Source organism: Mustela nigripes, chromosome 1 (genome assembly GCF_022355385.1).
Source record: "Mustela nigripes isolate SB6536 chromosome 1, MUSNIG.SB6536, whole genome shotgun sequence".
Taxonomy (NCBI): domain Eukaryota; kingdom Metazoa; phylum Chordata; class Mammalia; order Carnivora; family Mustelidae; genus Mustela; species Mustela nigripes.
In genome coordinates this window covers 242,175,202-242,200,392 of record NC_081557.1, presented here as the reverse complement: position 1 = coordinate 242,200,392, position 25,191 = coordinate 242,175,202, and the positions used below count along the sequence as shown (strand labels likewise).

General features: G+C 41.5%; 1 protein-coding gene across 4 annotated transcripts in view; it reads right to left on the bottom strand.

The window, feature by feature from the left end:
* ATP10D (ATPase phospholipid transporting 10D (putative)) overlaps positions 1 to 25,191 on the bottom strand; it is a 104,461-nt gene that overhangs the window by 24,612 nt on the left and 54,658 nt on the right. For all 4 annotated transcript variants that reach the window (XM_059383416.1, XM_059383429.1, XM_059383422.1 and 1 more), the window contains exons 10-15: positions 19,572 to 19,810; positions 11,717 to 11,905; positions 8,682 to 9,291; positions 7,974 to 8,080; positions 5,878 to 6,004; positions 4,088 to 4,272 (exon numbers count right to left, since the gene is read on the bottom strand). In XM_059383416.1, coding sequence (XP_059239399.1) covers positions 4,088 to 4,272; positions 5,878 to 6,004; positions 7,974 to 8,080; positions 8,682 to 9,291; positions 11,717 to 11,905; positions 19,572 to 19,810 — 1,457 coding nt within the window. The remainder of the gene's footprint in view (positions 1 to 4,087; positions 4,273 to 5,877; positions 6,005 to 7,973; positions 8,081 to 8,681; positions 9,292 to 11,716; positions 11,906 to 19,571; positions 19,811 to 25,191) is intronic.

Below are 25,191 nucleotides of genomic sequence, written 5' to 3'. Positions count from 1 at the left end.
CTGAGATCCTGACCTGAGAAGGCAGATGCTTAATCAACTGAGCCACCCAGCCGCCCCAGAGCTTCCGCTTTAAAATGGAGCTACCCAGCAACCTGGACGTTAGGAACAAATCTGACCATATACAACTCAAAAACCTGCTAAGGAAAGTGTATGAAGACAAAGAAAACAAGCCCTTTATAGGCTCAATATATAATAGGAAAAAATTATTTTTGAAAACCTTCTAGAGGTTGGTTACATTAAAATGATACATTTAGAAGGTAACACACCCTGAAGTCATTGAAAATCAGCATATCAACATGAGATGATACTGAAGGTATACGTTAAGTGAAAAAATACAATACTATAAATACAACCTTTGCATACTTGTAGTGCACAGAATAAAGTCTTGAGTGATTACCCTCCAAAATGTAAACCTAAATTATCCGTAATTTTATGATTCTAGATGCTTTTATCCTTTTGAATATATATTTAGTTTATAAATTACATTTTCATTATAGAAATATGTATAAATACACACACATACACACACACTCAATATCCTTATTTGTAGATTCTATATGTGTGAATTCACCTACCTGCTAAAACTGATCTGGAATCCTATAATCAGTACTTGTAGTGCTTTTGTGGTCATTTGTGGACATGCACAGAGAGAAAAATTTGAGTCATGTGATAGGACCTCTGCTGAAATCGAATGAGGAGATGCTACATCTTCTTACCTCAGCTCCCATACTGTAAATAAGTACCCTTTCCACTGTTGGGTGACACCTTTTCTTTTTTTTTTCTTCTTTTCTTTTCTTAAGATTTTATTTATTTATTTGACACAGAGAGAAAAAGTGAGCACAAGCAGGGGGAACAGCAGGCAGAGGGAGAAAACAAGCCCCCTGCCAAGCAGGGAGCCCGACAGAGGACTCGATCCCAGGATCCCGGGATCATGACCTGAGCAGAAGGCAGACACTTAACTGACTGAGCCACCCAGGTGTCCCGGTGACACATTTTCTGTATGTTTCTTTTTCTTCATTTCATCGTTTAAAATGGCCTCCAAGCCCAGTGCAGAAGTGCCATAGAGTCGTCCTATATATAAGAAGGTTATGACGTGCCTTGCAGAAAGAGGAGGCATGTTAGAGAAGCCTCACGCAGGCCTGAGTTATAGTCCTGTTGGCCGTGAATTCAATGTTACTGAATCAACCATACATATATAGTAAGTTGTTGTTAAACAGAAACACACACGGAACAATGTTATATACTGATTGGTTGACAAAACAAAAGTTGCGACCAAAGGCTTATGGGAACCTATAATTCCTCCAAGGGTAATAGTTCTGTATTCACTAATTCAGTGTTTAGGGCAACTTTATAGAATTTAACTCCATGAATAATGAGAATAACTACAGATAGATAAATACAGGTTACATAATACATAATACAATACAAAACACACGTGACACGTTTTCAGCTGGGGGTACTTAGACAAGTCACAACCTTTTGGAGTTTCAGCCTATAAAAATGAGGATAATTTTATCTGATCTGTCTACTTGTTATAACTGCAAAGGAAGATCTCGTATGTGAAAGTCTTTTATAACATGAAAATAAAGAGTTATTATCTCTGGAGAAAAGTTTAAATGAAATCATAAAAATAAAACTCAAAAAAATTAAATGATGGATCCTGAAAGGGCTTTAAGTATCACAAGGCAGTAAATGATCCATGATATGGGGGCCACCTGCATGGCTCAGTTAGTTAAGCATCTGCCTTAGGCTCAGGGTCCTGGGATCGAGTCCCCTGTCTGGCTTCTGGCTCAGCCTCAACCAGGAGCCTGCTTCTCTCTTCCTCAGCCCCCTCCCACCCCCGGCTCATGCTCGCGCGCGCTCGCGCGCTCTCTCTCTCTCTCTCCCTCAGGTGTGTGCGCACGCGCTATCTCAAACAAATAAATAAAATCTTAATAAACAAATTATCCGAGATAGGATTCTATTAACCCCCTATTCTGATAAAACCCCAAAACTTTTATGAAAATGGAAACTGTAAAGTTTATAAGTGGCTACATTTATTGTAAACCAACTTTCAAATTTAGGAATAGGGGTTCATGGAAATTCATAAAGCTGAGTGACTACACTAAAGAAATGACCAGATGTTCTACTAGTTTCCGGGTGGCCCACTTAGGATGTCACAGATGTAATTTCTTCACTAAGTGACAAACCGGGTTCAATAATCTTTCTTTTTTTAATTCTTAGCATCTCCTGATGGAGAGGAAGGGAGAAAATAATAATTAATAATAATAATAGTAATAATAGTCACTGAGCCCCTACTATGTGCCTGGCATTTTATATACTTGGACTTGAGTCACCACAAAACTAAATTATGTTCACTGTGTACAGTTTTAATTATTTGGAAAATTCACACAAGGTGGAATAGCTTTCAATAGTAAAAAAATTTATGTTTTGCACTTAGAACAGCCCATAGTGGATACTCCATAAAGGCTTCTTGAATTGTTAAGTTTTAAATGCCTCTAACTATAAATTATATGTTTACCGATACATTCTGCCATCCTAATGACTTTACTGTTCACAAAAGCATCAAAATCAAACATCAAGAATCGACTTTTCTTTTTTAATGTTCATTGAGCCCCTCTTCTCTGCCAGGCACTACATGTTAGTTTATGATCTATATCTTCTCATTTCATACCCACAATGACCCTATGAGATGGGCATGACTCTTACATCACAGGTTAAGTAAAAGGCCTGGAGGAAAATTCTCCAAAGTCACATATCTGATCACAGGCAGGCCAAGCACATGAACCAGGGGCCTACGAATCTTATGGCACAGCCATTTTATTTATTTATTTATTTATTTTTTAAGATTTTATTTATTTTTTTGACAGAGAGAGACACAGCGAGAGAGGGAACACAAGCAGGAGCAATGGGAGAGGGAGAAGCAGGCTTCCCACTGAGCAGGAAGCCCCATGGGGGGCTCGATCCCAGGACCCTGGGATCATGACCTGAGTCGAAGGCAGATGCCTAATGATTGAGCCGCCCAGGCACCCCTAGCACAACAATTTTAGTGACCAAAATGACTAATGACAATTTTCTTGTGTTCAGCCCCTGCTGGTACTGGGCGCTGCCGGGTGGTTTTGCTTATGGCTCTCTGGGCCACAGACAACTGCCCAGGAGACCTCATTCTGTGTTGAATAAGGAAAATTCTCTTTCCTTAAAATGTATGATCTGGTTAGGCATTGGCTGAGGCCCGACTTTAAAAACACGGCTAACCAGACATGGCAGCCTGTGACAGAGCCCCAAGATGGGATCCAGATGAGAAACTCCAGAGGATTTCGGAGAGGCAGGTTGCTGCCAGAGAATGGATGTCATTGATTAAGTCTGACTATTGAGGAAGGAGGGAGGAAGGTTCTCCAAGCTAATTAAATAACCTGCACAAATCTCAGAGAATAGTACCATACTGGAAAAACTTTTTTAAAATGCCTGCTTAACTGATTACAATATTTGTGTTAGAGATTAATGGGGATGAGGCAGGGATGATTTAAAAAATAAGGTGGATCCAAACCTCTTAAATTCCTTCTTAAGGAAAAAAAAAAAAAAAAAAATTCCCCTCCCTTAAAAAACAGTTTGAAACATGGTATTCTCAATAGCACTATACCTAAGAATTACCACTAGAGGGCATAATTATCCCGAGAGTCCATTTTTGTAATTAACCATAAAGACATTAAAGTGTTCACCTGATTTTGATAGAAATCACCACCTCAACTTGAAATAGAGGTATATTCCTGTCCCAGAACTTGATATATTTTGCCATTATGGGCTAAATCTTACTCAGTTCCCTGGAAACTGAGTATGGGGGAGGGGAGGCAAATAAAAAATGAAAGGCAACTTTCTTTAGCAATAATTCTTTTGAATCATGTTTAACCATGAAGCCTTTAGAAGGACTAGGTACCTTCCAGAGCACAAGGTAGGCTGCTAAAGAGAAGACATAATTATCAAGCTAAGGGTTACTGGGTTTTTTTTTTCCTCCCTACATTCATCCAATCACAAACACTCCCCTGGCTAAGAAAAAGCAAAAGGACAGATTCAGTCTCATGATACGTACTTTGCTCTGGGTATTGAGGATAAAGAGCTTGTCACCCGCCTCCAGGAGTTTGCACGCATAAGCTATGTTGACAGCTGTCTCCTGCTTGTCCCCTGTCAGCATCCAGATCTTGATGCCGGCTTTCTGAAGGGCCTCGATGGACTCGGGGACTCCCTCCTGCAGACGGTCTTCAATGCCTGTAGCACCTAAAAGACAGCCGGATGCAAAGGGCTTGTGAGAAATCAAAGCCAGCAGAAGCTCACCTGGGCTATAACGGAACTCTGTTAGCACCATCCTGAGCTACACACTGTTCCAGTAGCTTCTGGGCATTCAAAGGAAGCGTGAAGACCCAGTCCAAAATCATAGACAATATCATATCTGGGGAAGGAAGCCTTAGGAATCACTGAGCTTATTAAACTTACTTGTTCTCCTTTAGGCTAGCTTTCCTCTCTGTGAATTGAGGGAAGCTTGTGGTTTTAGTTACTTATGTAACCTTGCTCTATAATCTTACAATTCTGTGGTACTCCTGAGGGTAAGGCAGGCGTTTGAGGAATGCCCTTGCCAATAAGTTGCTTATGTTATGAAAGAGCATTGAAAATAGATATTACAAGTCTGCAAATACCTTTTCTAAACCAACGGGGGCCAGAAAAGCTTTGGAATTCCAAAGTTTTTCAGATTTTAGAAAGGTAATGTAGTGCATGGTTTTGAAATATCCACTAATAAAGCATATTAAGATATCTGTAGCAAAACTTATAATGTTTGTACTAATTAGGATAATAAAGACTCATAAAATCTTATTAAATCAGGCCTGATTTTATAGCCAAATGCATTCTGGCATTAAACCCACAGAGCACTTTTGAGTTTGGAATTTCAGAAGAAATGTGGACCCGTACTATGGACACTGTCACAGAGAAATGACACAGATTAGGGTTCATCACTCTTCCCACTCCTTACAAAGTGAGATCCTTGTTCTGTGAACCAGAGCAATGGAGCTGAGAGACTGGTCCCTCGGTATGTGAGCACTCAGATTAGAGTCTAGATCTCCCGACTCTTGAGACAGTGGGGATTCTCAAGCCTGGCTGCCTCTTAGCATTCCTTGGGGAGCTTTTAAATATACAAACGCCCCAGCCACATGTCAGATCAAGGAATCAGAACCCCTGAGAAGAGTTTAAAGTGCTCCAGGTGATTTCAGGATGCAGCTCAGTCTGGACAAGAGGTGTCCGCTGTGCAACCTTTAGCTGCAATCAGGATGTAAAAGAGAGAGAAACAAATTTCACTGGTCCGGTTGTAGGTACAGAAGAAAGAACATCGGCCCTGGAACTAGGTAGATCTGAGTCTCCTTCTAGCTCTGTCAGCTAGTAGCACGTGACTTTGAACAAGTCAATGAACCACTCCGTGCTCTAAGTTTCCTCTAAATAAGAGAAATTTGACATGCAGATTCCAAAGACCACACATTTCGTGTACCTTAACCAACACCTGGCAAGAAACGTCAACTGGATAGCCTCTGGAACCAGGATATTTATTTGACTTGGTAGTCTATGTTAAATGATAAGGTTTTAAATGATCTCCTTAAGGATGACCACCCTGATCCCACCATAAGTGAAGTCTAGTTCACAACAGTGGAAAGCAGAATGAAAAGAATTGGAAACGGGGTACAGATCAGACTGGACAGGGTGGAGAGAACTATTTGCTCTGTTAGATCAAAGTGGTGGTGTGTTGGGGGCCAAACCACTGGTGAATGACTTTAAACTTAGAGCCATCCAGTGTTTTCCAAAGTTCTCTATTTTGACCGTACAACATAGTCTACCTACCAAGTAAAGTGAGCTTGTTCTCCAACCTCATGGCAGATTCAAGGAGTAATTCTTCCCTGTGGTCAATGCTGGTTTCAGCTAAAAAATGGTTCCTCAGCCACTCCGCGTATTCAGCGTCACTCATGACCTGCAGTGCAGGGGAGAAAAGAGCTGTGAGAAAGGCCATATCATCTTGCAGGATCCTGCCAGGACCCTGACCACTAGGTAATCCAAGCTTAGACCCATCCAAGCTAGGTAATCCTGTCTTCATTCCTCATGCCGCAAGCTTTCTGAGATCAGACTATTGTAACACTGATGATGGATGGATCCACTAGCTCAGTACCTCTTGGAAATCCTAGGCATCATATATAATGAAAAGGGATGAATCTATTTAATTAAGCCAGGGACTATGCAGTTGGAAGAGGTCTCCACTTGGTAGTTGAATCTAGAAAGATCTTAATGGCGCAGTTGAGAAAGTAGCGTCAGGACTCCTCAGTTCCAAGTATTAGGGAGGCAGCAGCATGCTGGTATCTTCTGATGATGAGTTTATGGGGTAGTTATTTGTAAAGGTGAAAAGAGAGAGGGAACCATACACGTGAAATAAGGAAGGACTCTTCCAGAAGAAATTAAATGGAATTCCTAAAGAAGGAACCAATGGTACATTTTCCTTCTTCTTAGGTTGCCATAGAGAGAAATCTACATTACAAGTTTCCTAAAGCAACACGAAATCGAGGGAGGAAGGCAATTTCTCTATCTACTTATTCTTACCCACAGGGTTAGTGGACTTAGGACAAATCTGACATCTACTGGGCTGCATTTTTATCAGGGGCAGGATCATTCCACTTGAAAAGGTAGAACTCTCTCCTTGAAACTTTCCATGCCGCTGGCTGACTAAGTGTTGACTAGGAGCCTGCAACAGTTGCAACAGATCCCAGTTGCCCTAAGGCAGATCATAAGAACTAGAATTTGGCTAAGAAACAAGAGATCCCTAGGTTTGCCTTAGGTCCTAGTAGAGTCTCCAATTCACGTTTCCAGGAGGAAATCATAATGAATGGCAATTCATGCACTGAGACTTTGAATTACATGTATCTGCCTGTCTTTTATACTCATTGGAGCCCAAAATGACAGAGTGAAATCAATACTCTGGCTTCTAACACAGCCAAAATTAACCGCAGGGTTGAGAGGGAGAGAAGGTGGGGTGGGGGAGTGTTATATGGAGAAGAGGCAAAGAGGTGGCAAGATGAATTTCTTGTTCTTTTCTAGTATTTCCCCTACATGGACTTGTCATTCTCTGTTTCATGTTCTTCAGTGTTCATCAAAGTCTCTGGTACACCTCCACAACTAACACCCTTCCCTCCCCCATAAGACAGCCTTCTCTTGTCTCAACCCCTACTCGACTCCCTCTCATTGAAGCTAAGAAGCTTGACTTGGTCAATACCCAAGCCACATCCTCCTGGCATAAAGACGTGACCGATTCACTTGAAAAGGGCTCCAGGTCTGTTTCCCCCATGTCCCCAGGGGAGGGTCTGGTAATATCACCCCTCAGCTTCTTGGAGTTCTGTCTTCTTCTTTATTACTTCAATGTTTTAGAAAGCATACACAACATCTCAGGATTATTCTCAATAAGAGAATGATCCATACTGACATAATATTTAATAAAATTACTTGGATTGATAGATAAAGACTTAAGAGCATGTAAGGAAAAGTTGTGAGAACTTTAAGGGAAAATTAAGGCCAGTCTCTGGCCTCATTCTTTCCAAAGAACATTTAATGCAGGGATGATATTTACAAAGGACTGAGGGAAAAGAAAGTAGGTCCAGGGACTTTTAGATTTTTATTTCCAGCCAAACTGCAGTTAACGTACTAAAGCACTCACAGACACACTGAAACAGGGGAGAACTCTGAAAACAGAACTTTCAGGTGTTCTTCTGGCAAAACACTGAGCACAAACTCCAACCTAATCAATGCATATGGAAGACAGACGCTATGAATAGAGAGCCCACAATCCAAGAGCTTCCCAACGGTGTGGATCAGGGTTTGATGCATGCTTGACCCCAAGCAGTGAGGGCCACCCAAGCGAAAGAATGAACACGATGGCCCCAACACAGCAGCCTCACCTTCTTCGCTATACATAAAGTGCGTAGGCCCCGTCTGGCATAGTCATCCAAGTGTTTCTGGGTTTTCTCCCTTATTATCATCTGCTGTTTTTCCAGACTTGCTCCATCTGAAATAATTAACAAAACAAGTATTCCCACCAGTCTGCCCAATTACAGAGATGTTTTTACAAACAATGGTATAGTTTCCAACCCACAACAGACAAAAGACCTTGTAGTTCTGAATCCCAAATGCACATTTATAAAAGGGACCCTGAATAAATCTTTCCTGTGCATCCTTCCTCCTGGGAAGAACTTAATACGAACACGGTTCCCACAACATCAACGACAATAGTAACAAGAACCATCATCATTCTAGCTGCCTCCGTTGGGGAGGCACTGGGCAGAGGCTCTATGCGTAGTGCACACAGTATGCCATTAGACCTCCAAGGAACCTATAAAACAGGTATGACACTCCCCATTTGTTGAACACAGAATAGGTAGGTAACTTTACCAACACAGCACCGATGACAGAGGCCAGATGTGCACCCAGGTCTGCGCAGCACCAAAACTTACATGCATTCTCACCAAATCCTAGGCAGCTTCCCCCATTTACAAAGTGCAGCTGTTCCCCAAAGACCCACGTGTTTCTCTTTATAAACCATCGAGATTGGCCTTTCAATCTCTGAACCGCGCACATACCCCTCCACGTTCTGCGCAGCAGGAACTCACCCGGGGAAGCCACCGAGAGCAACTCCATGATGACCGAGTCAGCACCCTTTGTATACACCACGACTTGGTTGGAAAGGGGGTGCCGAACGACCACAGACATTCTTTTCCTTACGGAGTCGAAGGGCAGGATGTGTAGGAGTTGAAATGTTAATGACCCCAGAGCAGCGAAGTCCACCACGACCTGCTCTGGGGTCCGGGAGCGTAAAGTGCACTGGTAAGCCCTGGCCGCATACACCAAGGCCGCCTCATCGGGGCTCTCCGCCTCATAACACAGGGTGGAGGTCGAGGGCTGTCCAGGGGAGGGCGCCGTCTCGCCTTCCGGGAGGCCAGAATCACTGTTCTGTTTCTCCATATCTGGAGGGCAAGGAGAGTCCCCAGAGCCCTGGGGGCGCTCACTCCCAGGGGAGGTCTCTTCCTCCACTGGGGAAGCCAGTTTCATTCGACTAAAGAGGGAGAGTCTGCTCACAAAGGCATTTGGGACCCCAGGAGAGGGCTCTTTCCCACCGGCAAGCGATGGTGAACTTGATCTTCGGACAGACAATCTCTGGAAGAGGTTTTTAATCTCTTCCAAGGACTTGATAGGCATTCCACTCAGGGACGAGAGCCCAATCTAGGAGAGAAGATTCCAGAGAATCTCAGTAATACAATAAAAAAATGCAGTAGATGACAACGGTAAAGTCAAACCAGGAAATAATTAGATAAGGAAAGAGTTACCACTCCTTAAACAGCCAGCAGCCTGCTTCATACATAAAATTGCCTCCACAAAATACAAGCAAAAATAAAAATGGCCATAATGAAAAATATGTGCTAATGTTGATGGCATTATAATTTCTATAACCATTCAGAAAGAGATGTGACAAATGATAGCAAAACATAAAATGCTACTATTGCTACCAGTGGGCATACGATAGCAGTGTTGCCTAATGAATAATTTAAAATATAGATAATCCATAATATTTATTATGTACATCCTAGCAATAGCAATTTAAAAACTATAAGCAAATGAAGTATTCAAAAATAGCAAAATAGCAATATCTTCTTGAATATTTTAAAAATAAAGTTTAGAAAGCCTATGGGGTAAAACTGGAAAACCTATAAAAATGTAAAAATTGTGTGAACAATATAAAATTTTTTTTAAATTGTGTGAACAATATAAGAAACATGTGAGTAATAATATACATTCAAAACACTGGAAGAAAGTTAAGTCAAACAATTAACAAGATGGGGCGCCTGGGTAGCTCAGTGGGTTAGGCCTCTGCCTTCAGCTCAGGTCATGATCTCAGGGTCCTCGGATCGAGCCCCGCATCAGGCTTGGAGCCTGCTTCCCCCCTCTCTCTCTGCCTGCCTCTCTGCATGCTTGTGATCTCTCTCTCTGTCAAATAAACAAACAAACAAACAGACAAGATGGGCTTTTTTCCCTTTCCCCCACCAGATTCTATAAAGGTTACTACGACTTTTTCTGTTGTCTTAAAAAAGTAAAGAAATTGACCTACAGAAGAGTTATCAGCACAAATTATCAGCTTATCAGCAGAAATTCACAATGAATGTGAGTCTCTATTATAATTTCTATTACAAAATTTTTTGTAATTTTTAGCCTGATGTTTTTCTAGCTCATAACATTTATGTGATTAAATGTAGAATTTAATATTATGAAGGCCAATTAATTGGATCCTAAAACTTTGTCATTCAGAAATGCCCAAGATATTAAAAAGTTTTTTCCTAAAAATTTTTAATCTTCTGACAGTTGGAGAAACACATGTTGGTCGATTTCTATACTTATCGGAACTCGGAAATGAAAAAAGAGACCATCACAGGAGAGGTTTCATCTTCTTTGTAGATTCTGTTTAGTTCCTTATTATTCACTGTCTCAGTCACTACCTCAAAATATCATGAAGCTTAGGCTCTTCTACCTGTAGAGACCTTCTTTCAGACCACAGGGTATTATATTCTTTGGGGATAAGGCGACAGTATTTTTCAAACAAAAAACACCAAGAGGTGCCTACTTTGGAAACAGATGTATGAGAAAAATTGTCACATGAGGAGAAAAAAAGAACATCCAGTGATTTATTCTCTAATTACGTAATCACTTTCTAAAGAGAAACTCTCTAGCCAAAAGTCCTACAAAAACAGTTTTCTGATCAAATAAAAGCTTAATTGGAAGTAAGTTATTTTTATGTTAAAGTTGACCACCTCTGAAGTTGCTAAAAGAAAATGATCTGATGGAAAATTAAAATTTAATTGGGTTGCATCGCAAATTGAATTTTAAGTGGATATGTGCAAAAGGGAAGAAAGTTATCCACAAGGAAGCTAGCACAGCATGTGGTGAATCACCGGTCTTTTAAACAAGTTTTTCTTTTTAATTGAAAATGAATGTTTCCATAAATTCTAAACTATAAATTGACTTTTTTCAATCTTGCTTTTGTGGGAACTGTAGCATCTTGATACATTATAAAAATATTGGATTTTTAAATTGGGTTAGAACTAATTAGAACTAACCCAACTGGTACAGGAAAATGGTACATTATCATTAAACATGATAATTAATCCAATACTTTATATTTCGCTTGACATAATGCATATGATGTGGGAAGTCTCAGAAGCCTCGAAGAAGCTTCAATTTGGTAAAGAAACTATGCAAAATGAACACAGCCACATTCTACCAGAGCGGTTCTCATCAGCTATCCTTCTAGAGTCAAAACAGTAGAATAGCACTGAGCCATACTTCATGGGTTCAAATCTCACTTCCCCCACTTGGCCCTGTGACCCCAGGAAAATTACTTACCATCAATTATAAAATGGGGAATAGTGGAGTAATATTACCTGATTTACGCGGTCATTGGAAGGGGAACATGTTAGTATCAATAAATCACTTAGAATATCGTAGTTACAGAGCAGAGATTAAGTGATGTATGTTAGCTGGTATTGTTATTATCATTTAGCATTAATTATTATCTACATAAAAAGGCCAGTATAAGTACATTTAAACCCGAAGTTCTCTTCTGGGAAGTAACCCTTATTTGTATTAGAGACCTTACCTTTTGTCGTGGTTGGTTGGGAGCAGAAACCACTACTGTGTTGCAAATTGCCAAAGCAATAAAGAAGTCCATGATGTACAAGGTCTCCAGTAGTGGATCTGGGATAGTCTCATCTAGTGGGGTAAAAAGCTGCGGTGTAATCTGACTAAATTTGTCCAAAAGCCTGGTGTCTGGTACCACATCTGTTTCCTGAAAACCCAAGACAAAGTGTTATTACATTAAGTATCTAAAACTGTGAGCTTTAAATTTACAAGAGAAGTAGTTTTATAAGCAGAATCTATGAACCTGTGATAGTAAACTTTATTCTCCTAAAAAAGATTTAATATATATGGTGCCATGGGAAGTGAGCATAGGAAAATAACAGAAAAAAAAAAGGGGGGGGAAATCCAGAATGCCTAATTCTGATGGAGGGTACCCTATTAACTTAAACTCGTCAAGAGACAGGAACAATGCCTTCCACCAAAATCTAGCTGAAATACACAGTTGCTTCAGCACCCAAAAGCAACTGACAATTCATCCAACAACCGAGGAGTACCAACTGTCTTTGAAGTCAGGACATTATTCATACCATGTTATTTTAACAAAATATCTTATGGTTCGAATCACTACCATTATAAAAACAAAAGCAGAAACAAGAGGAGAACCTCCCTGAGAAATACAGGAGGAGCAGGGGAACATATTCAAAGATCATTACTAGTAACATACTATAAAACACTAATGAGGGTTCCTCCAAGAGATTTCTGATCATCAAATACATTCGGCAACTGTGCCCTGTGCCCTCCTTTTAAAGATCCTGAGCACAAATTAGCTCTCAGAAGTTCTGCTGTTGAACAAAACTATATCCACTTTGTTTAACACAGTGCTTCTCACGCCTACTGAAGAGTACTGGTTTTAACAAAAGAATGTTGTAGTAGAAATCTGTTTATAATCCGGTAACATGTAGACAACTGCTTTAGAAATTTTTCAGATGAGCCAAAACAGGGACCATCTGCTACAAATCAAGTTTTCACAAAAGCAACACTGTATTCTAGAGGAGCCGTGGATGGAGTTGGTTGGCAAAGCGGAACTGACTGCCGGAAAGCCAGGAGAGGTGATTTAGAAGCAGGAGTAAAATGGGGAGATGTGAGACGTGTGAGTTTAAACTCAGAAGACCACAGCTTGTATTTCACGCTTAGCAGTTTGGTGAGAACTAGCATAGGCTTAATGAGAGCATGGGGTGAAAATCGTGTGGGCTTGGGTTCAGGCCCTAGACCCACTGGACACTAGCTGGTGGCCTCACACAGCTTGTTCAACCCACCAAGCTTCATTTCCCTCTTCTGAGTAATACTAAAAATAACACCTATGTTACAAGGCGGCTGTATAAAGTGAGCGAGATAATGAGGTGATAACCAGCACAACAGGAATCTTCAGGCAGGTTACCAGACACACTATCTGCTGCCACAAAGCATTTTTTTTTTTTTTAAGATTTTCTTTATTTGAGAGAGAGAGAGAAACTGAGAGCATGCATGAGTGGGGGAGGGGAAATGCGGAGGGAGAAGCAGACACCTTGCTGAGCAGGGAGCCTGATGTAGAGCTCAATCCCAGGACCCTGAGCTGAAGACAGACGCTTAACCAACTGAGCCACCCAGGCGCACCTGTCACAAAGCATTCTTAAAATTTCTATCTAAATACATCAACATCTACTGTACTGTGATGTCTGACTTGGCAAAATTTGAATTTTTTACAGTTTGGTGGAGTTTATCATAGGCCCCAATAATCCGATGGCTGTTCTCTAATGAGTCCGCCACAATAACCTCATGAATCTCACGTATGCAGTAACACTGAGACAGTGCCTGGGCCCTCAGTTCTTCGGAGAACAATCCTTTCCTCAACGACCTTCTTGCCAGGGTGAATAAAAGTCTGAGAGACTTCTTTCTTACTCAGTGCTTAGTCAGCCAAGGGATGACTGGGAAACTTGTTACATGAGATTTATCAAGGTCTCTGATTATATTGTCATCTGGTTCTTGTGAGATTCCATGAGCTGGAAAATGTTTCCAGAGACACGTGTCTGTCTCAGAATGTTAAAATACAGTAAGCCAAAAAAACCAAACAACAAAACACCCAACTTATTTCAGAATGGAACTCTAAGAAATATTTAAATTAAACAGGTTTCTTTACTGCAGCTCTTCTCAGAGAGGTTAATGGGTACTGGGACTCTTCAAGAAGAGGCTGGCATGGGCATCCTTCCCAAATTAAATTTTTTAGAGACATCTGCTCTGGGGAGCACATTTGGGATTACCTTAGAGACCTTATAAGCTTATAGTGATTTCATTGTCTCCATGAACTTTTTACTGACTAATGACTCACTTCAGGACATAAAGGAGTCCTCTGAACTCCAAAATCAATCTAAGACGATTGAAAGGTCTCTACCTTTCACTTTTGTGGTAAACACTATTGACATAAGCTGTCTTACAAGCCAGTGGGGGAATGTGACGACTGCCTGAACCAAGAAGCTGGACCATGAGCCTAAGAAGAGAAGAAATACTAGACCCTTTCAAAAGCGGGGCTCTTGTCAGCAAAACTGTGTTTACAAAAAGTACTCTTAAATGTGGGAAAAACCCAGAAACTCAGGACCACACAAGACAACCATAACACAAGACATGAAAGAAGAGCCCCCGAGATTTAAGGAAAGATCTGTATCATACTGAGCTGCAGGCACGTAACATTCTTTCACTTAAGTTGGTCTCTCTAAATAAATTAATCCCTAGTAACTAAGATACTTAGCTGCTGAACTGAAGAGAAGGTACAGAGTTATCACATGCAACTCTGATCTCTAGGACTGTATCTAGAGGATACAAAAAGAAAAAAAAAAAAAGATAGGATCTTTTCTGAGATCCAAATCTTCCTCACTGAGACCCTGTTTTACAAAATTGGATTTTGCTCTTTTTTTCTGTGATGGACAGCTTCTGCCTTCTCGGAACTCTGATTACCCCAAGAGCCAGGCCCACATCATGCTGCTTTAAATGATACCAGGCGCATTTCGTTCTTAGAATTTGTTAAGTTCCTTTAATGGAAGGACCATCCTGTATTGATCTTTGGATCCCTAACTCAAAACCCAGTACATGGAGAAGAATAAAATTTTATTGTACACGACTACCAAACACTTGCTGCTTTTATATTATATAAGTAGGCGCTGGAGAAACAGAATAAAAAGATGCCACTCGGGCGCCTGGGTGGCTCAGTGGCTCAGGTCATGATCTCAGGGTCCTGGGATCAAGGCCTGAGTCTGGCTCTCTGCTGGGCAGGGAACCTACTTCCTCTCTCTCTCTGCCTGCCTCTCTGCCTACTTGTGATCTGTCTGTCAAATAAATGAATATAAAAAAAAGATCTTTAAAAAAAAAGATGCCACTCTTTAGAAAACATACATAAACCCCTCCCACTTTGACTCAAATAGACATTTTTTTTTTTTAAATGCAGAGAAAAGTTATCCTCCTAACTGAATTTAAGCACAATGTGGATAGTTTCCTACAGTTAAACAAAGCCTTATCTTGTTTCATGTTGGTGGTCCTGAATCTTTGTCTGAATCTTATATACCATCTGCCTATTTAAAACTTTAGATTTTCATGATTCATATTGCGCCTTCCTACCAGGTTGCAGGTCTGATTAAACAAGCAAATGTTGGCCAAGACCTCTCTTTGCCCTCTAACAATGCTGGCTGAAGCTTTACGATGGCCTTAATAGTGCCCCCCGTTCCTCCCCCAGTTCTCCCAGTGGCCATGGCTCTTACTTCATTTCCCACTGCCATCCTACTCCAGCTTTAGGGGCTCAATGGCCCACCTAAAGTGGCTGAAGTATGGACACACGAGCCTTCTTCTGGCTCCCTCAGATTCCTGACCACCACAGACCTGAAGGAAAAAGACGAGCCCCCACAACCACACATGGTCGTTCCTCCCCTACACCACGTTCATCCACAGCCCCTTGTCTTGGAGCCCCCACAGTTGCCACACAGCCTGCCCTACATGCCCTTCCTTTTCTCCTCGGCAAACCCCTAACTCATTAGTTTAATCCCAACTCAAGTTTTACGTCTCTTCTGTGGCCCTTCTCGATCCCTCCTCATCCCCTGAGAGTCGATCACTCCCCTCTTTGCGCCCTTGCTCTACTCTGGTTTAACCCACCATTACGGCATCTATAACACAGGATGGTAGGTATGTATTGATATGTCTGTCTCCTCTACCTAGAATAAAACCAAAGGACAGGGACATGTCATATTCATTCTATATCCCAGTGTCTAGTATTTTGCCACTGTTTTTCACTAAGCCATTCATTCATTCATTCACTGATCCCATCAATATTTTGCTGATCTATGGTGTCAGGCACTCTCAGGGAAAGAGAGGTGCCTAGAGCAGATAGGATCCTAGCTTGCATGGAGCTCACATTCTAATGTGAGGAGATATCAGATCCAAACACTAACCTGTGAACAAGTAAGATGCTTCTAGAATGAGACAGAGAGAGACAGGGTGGAGATGGGGGTGGAAAGAACTTTGGATTAGGTGGTAGGGATGGTTTACCAACAAGGTGATTCTAAGCTAAGGCCTCAATGACAGATAGGAGATCACACAGGGCTCTAGCAGCTACCCAGGCAAAATGAACAGCGCTCTCACTGAATGAAAGCAGAGAGAGGACCAAAGAAGCACAGAAACACTGGCCTACAAGGAAAAGGTTTCTATTTCAAATAGGTAAAATGAACCTAGGACTCAGGGGTCTCAGTGACATTTTAATTCCCAAAGGTTGGCATATATTTGCCGGTGCCCTGCCTAGGATCCTCACCCCTGGCACTCAACTCGCCTCCCCATCCAAGGTGCCATCTTACAATCTTCCGTTTCTAGACATCACGGCTCCCGATGTGCTCTCAAGTTGGTCTTCTTTTTTTAATTAAACTGATTCTTTTTTTTATTATGTTGTGTTAGTCACCATACAGGACATCATTAGTTTTTGATGTCGTGTTCCATGATTCATTGTTTGCCTGTAACACCCAGTGCTCCATGTAATCCGTGCCCTCCTTAATGCCCACTACCAGGCTCACCCAATCCCCCACCCCCGTCCCTTCTAAAACCCTCCGTTTGCTTCCCAGAGTCCATAGTCTCTCATGGTTCATCTCCCCTCCAGTTTCCCCGCCTTCATTCCCCCTTCTCCTAATGTCCTCCGTGGGATTCCTTAGATTTGTATTCTGAACCTGGGCTCCACCGACAGGCTTCTGCAATTGTGGGCAAAATTTTTAGAGATGCTAATTTTTCAGGACAAAGAATTGATAGCTTTCTCAAAATAATCTCACGTCTACAGAAAGGGTAAAATGAACTTGTCTAGAGCAAGAGTGAAAGGATCTCGGATCTCAAGGAACACCTACCTCTTTATCCTATATATAACAGGTGTGGTTTTGAAAACACAAAACCAAACAACAACCCCAGTGTGTCCACGCAATGAGAATGACACATGACCTTGAAGTATAGGGCAAGTAAGAAAAAAAAAATTGGACTGAATGGGGAGACTGAGCGTGGTCATCAGCTTCATTTAACAACCTTCAAAACTACCTCTTGAGGGGCACCTGGGTGGCTCAGTCAGTTAAGCATTTGCCTTCAGCTCGGGCCATGACCCCAACATCCTGGGATTGCCGCCCTGCTTAGCGGGGAGTCTGCTGCTCTTTCTCCCTCTGCCTGCTGCTCCCCTTGCTTGTGTGCTCTCTCTCTCTCTCACTCTCTCTCTCTCTCATGAATAAAAAAAAAAATCTTAAAAAACAAAACAAAACCAAAAAACCTACTTGTCAAGAATGGACACACAAGACACTACACCGAATGCTGAGGAGTCAAGATGAGAGTTCTTGCTCTCAAGGAGTTAATGGTGTATGTCAGAGGCAGAAATAAGAAATAAATTAGAACCAAGGAAGGGAGGGAATGTGTACAGAGAGCTCAGGATCTGAGAAGAGTCTGAGAAGTCTTCCGAAGGAAGAATATTTAGGGGCGCCTGGGGGGCTCAGTCCGATAAGCAACTGACTCTTGGATTCAGCTCAGGTCATGATCTCAGGGTTGTGAGATCAAGCCCTAAGTGGGGCTCTGCAGGGTCTGCTTGGGATTCCTTCCCTCTTCCTCTCCCCCTCCTTCTCAAGCCTTCCCACCGCTTGCGTGAGGGCTTTTTTTCTCCCTCAAATTAAAAAAAAAAAAAATGTATAATAAAAAAAAAAAAAGAAGGAAGAATATTTGAAGTAAGAACTAAGTATTATAAGAAGTAAGTATTCCATCAGGTTTGGTAGACAGAGGTAGGTTGCCGGGAGGGGAGAGTACATTTTGGATGGAAGAAATGGTACAGATGAAAGAACAGGCTAAGAAATATCATTTTTTTCTAAGAAGACAATGAGACTAAATCAGGAAACTGAGAGCGTGGGTAGAGCACAGGCCCTCTGGGTAGCCAGGCCCTACTACTTCCAAGGAAACATGAGTCAACAGGTGGTAACTTCATGTCCTTGAAAAATGTAAAAGCTTAGTAGAGGAAAAGGTGAAAAGAGAGGAAAATCGATATCTATTCCAGATATAGTCTTTTTAAAAAAGATTTTACTTTCAAGTAATCTCTACACCCAATGTGGGGCTCGAACCCACAACCCCGCACGAGATCAAGAGTCATGCGCTCTCCTAACCCAGCCAGACATATGTCCCTTTTCCTGATATGGCCTTAAAGTGAGTGCACAGAAGAGGCTAGATGCATTTTTTCCCTATTTCTCTTTCAAAAGTTGGGAGGAAAATTAAGGCTAGATGTTTGGAAGGGTCTGATCTATGTCCAAGATCCACTAGGCCAGGTTTTATATCTTAGTGCCACAGAAATTAACGAAATGAGTTGTACTGAAATATCACCCTCGTGGATGCAATTTTCACTGGCAACTTCAAAAAGAGCCAAGAGAGTCCCCTCAGGGCCTTTCTAGGACCAGCGAGCTCACTGGGGTCTACTCAGATCACATCGCTACTATGAAAACCATACAATAAATTCAACGCAGAAACCCAAAGATTCCCCCAAAGTAGATTCGTTCTTGTTACAAGCTGCCTATTTTAAAGATCAACCAGTTACTAGTCTCACGGCTGGGGAATCCTCTCATCTTGGGAAAACACAAGTATTAATGAACTGTGGAGGGCAGAAATCAGGCAGCTGAATTTTTACTGAAGCAATGTTAAGTATGGCAAAACTTGCGACCTCTAGCTCTTTCATGGAAATGTCGTCCGTCTTTCCTATCTTCCACGTGGCGCTCTCTATTTTCTGGCAGTAAAACGGGTTCATCAGTAAGTGTGACTAAACACTGTTCAACACTTCCCTCTGGGAATCAAGCAACACCCAGCTGAGCTTTAAAATGGAAATATGAGAAAATGTCATACTGAGGACTGGGAAAGGGGAAGAGGACACAGGTGTGGTGGGATGTGGGGGAGGAATGCAGAAAGATAAAAAGGCTTTAGGAGGGTACTTGAATTTGCCTGGGATTCAGACATCCTTCCCTGTCTGTGAAACAACCCTGCCAAGCTTTGGGGCTCTGAGAGTGAGCCAAGTGCCTTAAACCCCAGCAGCCTTCTTCAGGCTCAGACATGACTGGCCCCGATCAGAAACACCAGGCTTTTTCAGAAATGATATATTATCTCTCAACACTGAATCATCCCACAAATCAGGAAGTTGCAATAGTGTTTGCTTATATTTCTAATGATGTGTGGCAATTACACTAAACGGCAATTACGCAGTCTCTTCTCAGGTAGGAAAGACAACAGTGTTGGGCTCTGTCACAATTACGGAACGTTCTTTCATTATTCATGACGGATGTGCAAAATTCAAGTCACGCATTCACACTTACAATGGGGCTACTGAAAGCAGCCTGTCTGGAGTGAGGCACTTCACTGGCTCCTTCTCTACTTCCCAGAGCTGAACAGCTCCCAGCAAGATGATTCGAGCATTTACTTCCCAAGGGCCCGTTATGAACCGACCTGCAGCTGGGGGCCCTGGGTTTCACCATATTGCTGAGGGAGTCGACCGGAGTGTCAGTGGAATCTTCATCTTCAGAAATTGCTTCCTGGTAGGACTCTAACCTCTTGGCTGAAAGAGAAAAATCACACGGGGTCCTTACCTGAGAAGAAGCGCTTGCAGGTTGAGTATGTCAGGCATTTACTTCAACAGCTCTCACACATCACCTCCTCCCCAAATCTGCCCTCCAAAATCCCCAAAATCTCCAGATTCCCTTAATGAACCTACCTTGCTAAGAAAAGTAGAAGCAGTTAGGAAGCAACTCCCTTCTTATCCCATCAGCAAATCTACCAACCTCTCCACACCCGTATCCAAACTCTTGTTTTTACCACTACTACTACTACTGCTACTACTACTACTACTATTGATAAAGTTTCAATTGCCAAGCTTTCTCAATTTGCAATCTGTCTCCCACCCCGCCAGCCTTCTCAAGGACTTCACCCTTACAATTCTCCCCTTATGCTGACACCAATCTCTCCTCAACCAGTCTCATGGCTTTCTGTCCCTGTCTGCCCACCGACACTACTCCTGGCAAGGTCACCCATGAACTCCACATTACCAAATCCAATTACCGCATCCGTCCATATCTTATCTGCGCTCTTAGTAACATCCAACAGAGCTGACCATTCTCTCTGAACGGCTCTTTGGGCTTCTCCGACACCATCCGTACCTGTTCTTCCTCCTACTTTAATGGCCGTTCCTTCTTAGATTCTCCTGCTGTCTTCTCTTCAGCCCTCAAACACCAAGCTGCTGCAGGAACTCTTTCCCTGCTCCACCTCTAGACTCTTCCTTGGTCATGTCACCTGGCCTTATATTTGAAATATCATTTCATATGCACCTGACTTCCAAACCTGTAACTTCAACTCCAATTTCTAATTGGAATCCAGACTCCTATATATATCTAACTCTCTACTTGATACTTCCAGCTGGATGTCTAGTGGACTCTTTAAGCAGATATCCACAGAGCTCACTCTCTTACCTTTTTCAAGTCTCTTACCACATCCCTTGACAGCAAAAGCTTGCCAGATACAACACACTATTATAAACCCTACTGCAGTACTTAACACCATCTAAACACTATAGATCTTGTTTTTATTTTTTTGAAACATCCACTAGAATATAAACTCCCAAAAAGGCAGAGTTTTGTCTATTTTGTTAATATGATATTAACATGTTAATGTGATATTCCCAGAGCCGTATTTACTAATACTCAGTAAATATTTGTTGACTAAATAGATACTAGATATCTTACATTTGATATGGCCAAAGAAGAGCTCTTCCTCACTTCTCCCTCTAACTTACTCTTCCTCTGGCCTTCCCCGTCTTTGTAGACAGGACCTAAATATTTATCCAGCTACTTGTGCCAAAAATCTAGGAGTCTCCTTGATTCTCCTGGTCTTCCCCGGCACCCATATGTAAAACATCACCAATAGCTATCTATTATTTATCCAAAACACATCTCAAATATCTCAAACTCTCTCCATCTTCATGACCTTAGTCCAAGCCACCATCACATCCCAACTGGGCCAGTGCAAATAGCCTCATCACTGGTCTCCCTGCCCCTCTGCACTCCATTCCTCAACCAGTAGCTAGAGTGATCTTCCTAAAACATAAAGCAGAGCAGATTGTTCATGCACAAAACTTCCCTTATTTTGGCTTCCATAGCTCAAAATGATCTGATCGCAGCTGACTTCTTGAACATTCCTGCCCCTTCTTCTTCCACGCTTCTCCACAGTCCAGCCTCGCTGGCCTTCTCTTCTTACTTTGAAAACTGCCAAGCTCATTTTACCCTGAGGGCCTCTATTCCAGCTGCTGCCTCTCACTGGTAGGTTTTTGCACCTGAACTTCAAGCGTGTTATTTAGATCTAAGCTCTAAATATTAGAGAGGCCTTACCCCCCCCCCCACCCAATCCAAAGTGACTTTCGATCATTCTGTATCATAACAACCCATTTTAATTCTCTGGAAAGCACTTTTCATTTTTTTCTTGATTTAAGAATTAATTTATTTGCATCTATTTTCTCCAATAGAAGCTCTTTGAGAACAGGGTCCTTGTCTGTCTTATTTATCATGATAACCAGTGTCTGGAATACAGAGTGGACAATCAGTAAATATGTACTTGTTGAATTGCTAGTTGTCTGTATTCAGGCCAAGTCTAGTTACTAAATATAGGGTATGGCTTTGGCAAGTTAATTTATAAAATAAAGAATGTCTGCATATCCTGTTTAATAGTCTCTATCTGGGATCAAGGGAAAGTTGTGGGGTAGGGACTTAACATTTATTGAGGACCTCCTTTCAATCAGGTGTCTAAGTTCCTTTACAAACGTCTACATCTTCCTTTTTCATCTTAAACATAATGCTACCAGGTAGAAACCATCACTGCTCCACTTTATAGCTAAGAGAGGCTAAGATCCAGACAGATCCTTGGGGGATCTGTCTTCTGACCAAGGGACATGGTCTTCTGACCAAGGTTAAATAGCTAGTTGGGGGCAGAGCTGGGATATGAATTTCGATCTTCCTGACTCCAAAGCCAGTACATGTATCCACTACTTCTATCTCTTTAGCAGTCATTGGTATATGATAGATTAGTTCAGAGACTCTCAACAAGGGGTGACTCTATTCCCCCAAACATTTCACAATGCCTTTACACACTTTGTTTGTCACAACTTGGGCAGGAGTGCTACTGGCATTCAGTGGGCAGAGTCCAAGGAAGCATCTAAACATCTTAGAAGGCACAGGACAGCCCCCATGATGAAGAATAATGCAGCCAAAAATGTCAATAGTGCTGAGGTTGATACGTCCTTGAACAGCTAAAGAAATTTACTAGTATGTGATACCATTTTTAAAATAAATAATTACAGGGGCGCCTGGCTGGCTCGGTGGGTTAAGCCTCTGCCTTCAGCTCAGATCATGATCTCAGGGTCCTGGGATGGAGCCCCGCATTGGGCTCTCTGCTCAAAGGGGAGCCTGCTTCCCTCTCTCTTTCTCTCTCTGCCTACTTGTGATCTCTCTCTGTCAAATAAATAAATAAAATCTTTTAAAAATAAAAATAAATAAAATAATTACAGTATTACAAAACCTATAGAAACACAAGGGCTATACAGGAAGTTTTTCTAGCCATCATTAGGGAAATCAGTCACCATGCAATTGTGTAATTACTATAATGCCAGAGAGCTCAGCCCTTAGGACGGAACAAACTTGTTCAATAAATAGGACTGAAGAACACATGGGGTAATCTTTAATCATTTTGTAAAAAACTATGAGAAGGAAATAGACCAGTAAAGTTATAATTTGATTCAGAAAACAAAGCTACTGGAGTAATACTTGTAGACTCGGAAAATTTCTCAACAATTGGGCATGAGAAGGAAAAGCATATTACCATATTGGTCAACAAAATCTACCCAAATGATCATGAAGATTTTCATATGTCTCTTAAAGCTGGTTCTAATTAGTTCCATGAAAGGGAGTGGGGCAAGAATCCTTGCCTTCCAACCCAAAGGAGAAAATACAAAGTATGTAGTCTTTCCTTTGACTCAAGGAAGGTATTGGATTAGCTTCTAGGTCAACTACTTTATTTCTCCTTCTTATTTAATCCCTCATCTTCTCTTCTGACTCACCCTTCAAATAGCTAATAACCTATTCATGGCCCGTTATTTATATTTATTTGCTATCTGGAAGAAGTCAGCAAGAGTCTATAGAACAAAAAGTTTATACACTTTTCAATGTGCTCCCCAAAGGGCCAAAACCAAAAACGAACAACACACCATGCTCATGGATTTCTCCCAACTATATCACCATATCTGCCAAACATTTTGCTATGAACTAATCCCCCAAACATTTCCAGCATCCCAACTTTGACCTGTTATAAACAGCATGCCCAGCTAAGCTTCGTCCAACTGTATCATCCACATATCTTTGATACACAAATCTTTCCTTCTAAACTAACTCCCTGTGCATTTCCAGCATTCCAAAAATTTCTTTGCCCGATATCCTCTAGGCTCCAAATCTTGATCAGAGCTAAATTCGCCTCCTACACTGACTGCTAAAAATCAAAACAGTATGCAACAAGAACACCAGACTTTAATATTAATGACACTCACATATTTTTACATTTCCATGTCTGTCTTCCACACTGGACCATGAGCTCCCCAAAAGATCAATCTATTTATTTTGAGAACTATAATTACAACCACAATAGCAGCTCTTACTGATAAAGAACTTATTTTGTGCCATGCTCCAAGTAGCTTTTCATGAATTATCTTCATGAATAATACTGATCCTTTTTATTGAGGCCCAGAGAAATTAGATAACTTGCCCAGAGTCACTCAGCTTGTAGGCAGTAAAGACGGGAATCAGACTCAGGAGGCCGGATTCCAAAATCCTTGTTCTTGGAAACTGCTAGGGGCTACCACTGTAGAGATCACATTCACAAATCGTGCACCATAAAGACACTCGCTAGACAAACTGAAAGTGAGAAACATTCTACAAAATCCCTAAATAGCGCCCTTCAGAAATAGAGTCATCCAAAAACAGAAAGCTTGAAAAGCTGTCAAATCTAAGTGACTGTCCCAAGGTCTCCTGGATGGGATCCTTGAAGATAAGGTAAAAATGAAGAAACCTGACTGAAGTATGGATTTCAGTTAATAATACCATGTCAATAGTATTTCATTACTTATGACAAATGTATTATATGACTAATATAAGATGTTAACGACAAAGGAAACTGGATGGGGGGCACAACGAACCCTTAATAGCATCTGTAAATCTAATAATATTCTACACTAAAAAATTATTTTAAAAAAGACAACCTCTTTCAGTAATCTTTTAAAGAAATATCTTTGCTGCTGAGTCCATAGACCAAATTTCTAAGTTGCAATTTTTTTATTTTTTTTAAGTTTATTAATTTTACTTTTTTTTTTTTTAAGTTTACTGATTTACATAATCTCTGTACCAAATGCGGGGCTCAAATTCATGACCTTGAGATCAAGAGCCACACGCTCTTCCAGCTGAGCCAGCCAGGTGCCCCTATGTTGCAAGGTTTTAAAACATCAAATTGTTGTCAGATGTGTTTAGTTTAAATGCATACGTACACGGGGCTCTTTCCTAGCAACAATGTTCTTTATGGAAAGATCAAATCTTTTGCCCGCAAATCCTAAAAAGAGTTAACTAGCTTTCATTTTAGTGAACATAGTATGTCTCAGCATTAAATTCTGGAGAGCAGTAGCCCCTACTATTCCCTCCTTTGTCAATCAGAGTGTGTATGTACATGTCTTTGTTTTTAAGCCATTACAGAAAGGAGACCCGGAACTCTGGATGTATCTATGGCAGAGATCTGCTCCCAGGCAAAGCTGGAACCTTCTAGAAGGAGTGCAACACCCATGGAGCACAAACAGTTCAGTCAGGGTAGCACAGGATTTTCAGTCACTTGGTACCTTCTCTGCCTAAGGGGCTACAG